We start from the raw sequence: 4,617 nt of genomic DNA, 5'->3' as shown, positions 1-4,617 counted from the left end.
ACATGTGCTTCGTTTTAATTATGTTATGGTGGGTTGTATTTTGTTAGTGATGATATTTTGCCTTTTTTATAGCCGCATACCGCAGTTTGTTTGGCCTTTTTTTAGTGAAGAATGTTTGGCTTTTTTTATGGTGTATATGTTGTTTAGATGATTTTTGGGGTGATTTACATTATGATTTCTAGGGCTTGAATAGTTGATACATTATGTAATAGGGTGGGGTTCTAGAGTGAACACTAGTGTATTTGCGAACTGAGTGAACAAATCTTGGCCATTGATCTACACACGTGTACGGCCAGGATCTTATCATCAAATCGTAAAATACACTAGTATATTTCAACATCAAATCCTGGCCATTGATCTACGCACGTGTATGGCCAGGACTAGTTCACTCAGTTCGCAAGCTACACTAGTGTTCACTCTTGAACCTAATCCTTATGTAACATGTTATGGAGCCATGAACTTATAGTTCAATTTGTTTATGATAGCCGATAGAAACAATGAGTAGGGACGTTATGGCACGATTTCTCAAGAGGAAAGTTGATACGTCTTCCGAATTCGTTGATGTGGATACTTGCGTAATCGGATTGGCGATGAGAATTTAGTGATAGTTGTATATGTTATATAGAGAAAGAGTTGCATAAGAAAGTAGGTTTAGATGATGTTTTTGATAGATTTCAAAAAATGAAAACCCGTAGGGCGGCATTTTAATTATGCTTGTAATAAGGTTTAACGTGTTTTTGATGATTATATAAATTTACTTTGATGTTCTTTTGTTTTACATGACTCGACCCGACCAGATATGAACCGATTTTTTTACTTATATACTTTGGGGCCTAAAATTTTAAAAAATGTTCCGCACTCCCATGAAAAAATTCCTGGCTCAGCCACTGCCCCCCTTTGGCGCCCAGGGGGTGGCTATGGGGCGCTATAGATGGTGATGTGCAGTGTTTTCAGACCAGGACCGAACCGGCCGGTCGGACTGGAAACCGAAGGTTGAGCCGGTCCGGGTGATGGTATCGGGCCGAAAATGCATTGAACTGGAGTTGAACAGGCGACCCGGCGGTTGGACTGGGAAACCGGCCGGTCGGACCGGTTTTTTATATATATTTTTTTTCAGATTTAACCCCATTAATTTTTATAATATTTACGATATCCGGTCCAACCGGTCGGATCATTGAACCGGTAAGAAGATCGGTTCGACGTCCGCTCCGGTTCTGAAAACAATGGTGATATGGCGTGGGACTTTATACCACACCCTCGCCTAAGTATCATCTCCTGAACAGGGGCGGATTCAGCCCACATTTGTGGGTTCTCAGGAACCCAATGCGTTTGGAAAAATTGAAAAAAATTAGTGTGAACCTTATAAAATTTAGAAAAAAAGTAGTGAGAATTAAAAAGAATTTATCAAAAGAAACTCATTAAAATAAAATTCTGAATCCGCCGTTACTCCTGAGTAGCCTTTTCTTTTCACTGAAGTTTGATAGTGAAGTTTAAAAATTTTGAATTTTTGCAAAGGGTGAAGAAAGGTGTGGTGGTGAATGGTGTTTTTTCTCACGTGCCACGTTTGCAACAGTTGACACTGGAGTACCGAGTACGCCGGCCAGCCATCGTCAATCTTCAAACCAATTTTAACCGAAAACACCCGCGTGCTTCTGCTGACGTGTGCCAACGCGGCCCCTACGTGTCTCCTGTAACGTTGCTGTCATGGTCCCACCTGTCCCCTTTTCACCCTACAACCCCTTAATCCTTCAAAATTACCAATTTGCCCACCACTTCTCATCTCTCACTTTTTACCTTCCTTCCTAGTTCCCTCCTATGGGTCCCACCATTACATGTCACGTGACCATTCCCCCAACCACTATATAACCACCTCCCCCACCCTTCATTTCTTCCCACTTCAACATCCTAACAGAAAACCACAACACATCACAATTCACACACTTTGTCTACTTTTCTTCCAACGATTTTGTTCATTTGCTTGCTTGTAACCGTTTGTTTTTTTGTAATTAATTAATCAATGGCGGTTGATGCTTTGTGTTCGCCGTTGGGTCCACCGGCGTGTGAGAAAGATGCAAAGGCGCTTCAGTTCATCGAAGAGATGACGAGAAGCGCCGATGCGGTTCAGGCCAGAGTTCTGGCTGAGATTCTCAGCCGGAACTCTGAAACCGAGTATCTCCGGCGATACAATCTCGCCGGAGCAACTGATCGGGAAACATTTAAGTCTAAGATTCCCATGGTAACTTATGAGGATCTTGAACCTATTATTCAACGTATCGCAAATGGCGATCGCTCTCCAATTCTTTCGGCTCATCCCATTTCTGAATTCCTCACCAGGTGACTATTCAATACAATACAATAAAATATAAGTTTAAAGGTATAAATTATGAAATTTTGACACTAATGGTTTGCTTTGTGAACAGCTCTGGCACTTCTGCGGGTGAGCGAAAGCTCATGCCTACGATTCGGGAAGAGTTGGATCGACGTCAGCTACTATACAGCCTTCTCATGCCTGTAATGAATCTGTAAGTTAACAACTCATTACGTATCTATGAAATGTACAATTATTTATGCAAAAAGTACAAGTAATAGAAAATGATGCGTTGACCCTTTTTTAAATTTTTTTTTAACGAGATTGAATTGTTTGTGACAGGTACATGCCCGGCTTAGACAAAGGAAAAGGACTATACTTTTTGTTCGTCAAGTCCGAAACAAAGACTCCGGGCGGGTTATTGGCCCGACCCGTTTTAACTAGCTACTACAAAAGTGATCATTTTAAGACCCGGGCTTTTGACCCGTATAACGTGTACACTAGTCCGAATGAGGCTATTCTATGCCCCGATTCGTTTCAAAGCATGTATTCGCAGATGCTATGCGGACTTTACGAGCGTCAACAAGTGCTTCGTCTCGGTGCAATTTTTGCATCGGGTCTGCTCCGTGCCATTCGCTTCCTCCAGCTAAATTGGAGGGAGCTTGCACATGATATCCGAACCGGAACTCTTAACTTGAAGATTTCCGATTCGGATATCAGATCGTGCATGGCACGGGTGCTACGACCGGACATGGAGCTCGCGGATTTTATTGAATCCGAGTGCTCCAAGGATAACTGGGAAAGAATTATTACACGAGTTTGGCCGAACACCAAGTATTTAGAGGTGATTGTCACGGGTGCAATGGCGCAATACATTCCGACTTTGGACTACTACAGCGGCGGGTTACCGAAAGTTTGCACCATGTACGCTTCATCCGAGTGTTATTTCGGACTTAATCTCAACCCGATGTGCAAACCGTCCGAAGTTTCGTACACCATTATGCCAAACATGGCGTACTTTGAGTTTCTTCCGCACGACCCAAACTCTCCATCCGCGGGTAGTGACAAATTGGTCGACCTTGTTGACGTGGAAGTCGGAAAAGAATACGAGCTAGTGATCACCACTTACGCGGGTCTATGCAGGTAGATTCACGTTGTACTCTTTTTCCTTTAATTATTTCTTTTTTATTCGCTTTTTATTGGGTTTTCTTAACAAAAGTTTTTTTTATGACAGGTACCGTGTTGGTGACATTCTCAGAGTCACAGGGTTCCACAACTCCGCCCCTCAGTTTCATTTCGTGAGACGAAAAAACGTACTCCTGAGCATCGACTCGGACAAAACTGACGAGGCGGAGTTGCAGTCCGCGGTCGAGAACGCATCAAAGCTTCTAAACACATTCAACACGACCGTGGTGGAGTACACCAGCTACGCCGACACGAAAACAATTCCGGGACATTACGTAATCTACTGGGAACTATTAGTTAAAGATCCAACCAATTCACCAACAAAAGAAGTGCTGGAACAATGCTGCCTAGCAATGGAGGAATCGTTAAACTCGGTATACCGGCAGGGTCGGGTCGAGTGCAATTCGATCGGGGCGTTAGAGATCCGGGTGGTGAAAAACGGTACATTTGAAGAACTCATGGATTACGCGATTTCTAGAGGAGCTTCAATCAATCAGTACAAAGTTCCACGGTGTGTAAACTTTACACCAATAATGGAACTGCTTGACTCCAGAGTGTTGTCAAACCATTTTAGTCAAAGTTTGCCTCATTGGACCCCGGAACGACGTCGTTGATGAATGGTTGGACGTACAGGTGATTTACGTATATTGTTTAGTTGTCACACGAAACCGACCATTCCAAGTCAAATGTAAGAAAGATTCGTGATTTAGGATTTGTGTTTTTTTATTCTTATGTGTGGGTGATTATTTAAATCGCGTAATTAATTAATTAATTATGTGTATAGTTTAATTAGGTGATTTAAGATGGGGACGTTTCAACTTACAGGTTTCTTTTGTATGTTTTTGTTACATAAAACGACAACCTGTACGTATGTGGCTTGCTTGTGTAGTAAGAAATTTAAACTCTCTTTCTTTGGTGCATTAAACTTTGTTACGTCACAAACAAGCAATCCAACAGCAAACAGCTTTCATACCATAGCAATGTAAAATTGCACATGGTTTTGTGTTACTTGTTTTGTAAGTTTCACACACGTACGGATAGTCGAAACTTAATCTGTTTTTATACGTGTTTATGTATCCCAAGTTGCTGAACTTTTGTATATGTAAGTCGCTTATACTCTAGTT

At 42.0% G+C, this 4,617-nt stretch overlaps 1 protein-coding gene across 1 annotated transcript; it reads left to right on the top strand.

The window, feature by feature from the left end:
- The first annotated feature begins 1,909 nt into the window (after positions 1-1,909).
- LOC110884581 (probable indole-3-acetic acid-amido synthetase GH3.1) lies at positions 1,910-4,413 on the top strand. The gene is made up of 4 exons (XM_022132300.2): positions 1,910-2,334; positions 2,421-2,522; positions 2,651-3,451; positions 3,543-4,413. Exons 1-4 carry the CDS (start codon positions 2,018-2,020, stop codon positions 4,105-4,107), a joined length of 1,785 nt encoding a protein of 594 aa, XP_021987992.1. The 5' UTR covers positions 1,910-2,017; the 3' UTR covers positions 4,108-4,413.
- The last annotated feature ends 204 nt before the right edge of the window (positions 4,414-4,617 follow it).

Source organism: Helianthus annuus, chromosome 10 (genome assembly GCF_002127325.2).
Source record: "Helianthus annuus cultivar XRQ/B chromosome 10, HanXRQr2.0-SUNRISE, whole genome shotgun sequence".
Classification (NCBI taxonomy): domain Eukaryota; kingdom Viridiplantae; phylum Streptophyta; class Magnoliopsida; order Asterales; family Asteraceae; genus Helianthus; species Helianthus annuus.
Note: the sequence above shows the minus strand (reverse complement) of the source record. Positions and strands in the feature narration are given on the sequence as shown.

Coding starts and splice junctions, on each gene's coding strand:
- LOC110884581 (XM_022132300.2), top strand. CDS start 2,018: ATGGCGGTTGATGCTTTGTGTTCGCCGTTGGGTCCACCGGCGTGTGAG. Junction 2,335..2,420: donor ATTTCTGAATTCCTCACCAG/GTGACTATTCAA, acceptor CTTTGTGAACAG/CTCTGGCACTTCTGCGGGTG. Junction 3,452..3,542: donor ACTTACGCGGGTCTATGCAG/GTAGATTCACGT, acceptor TTTTTATGACAG/GTACCGTGTTGGTGACATTC.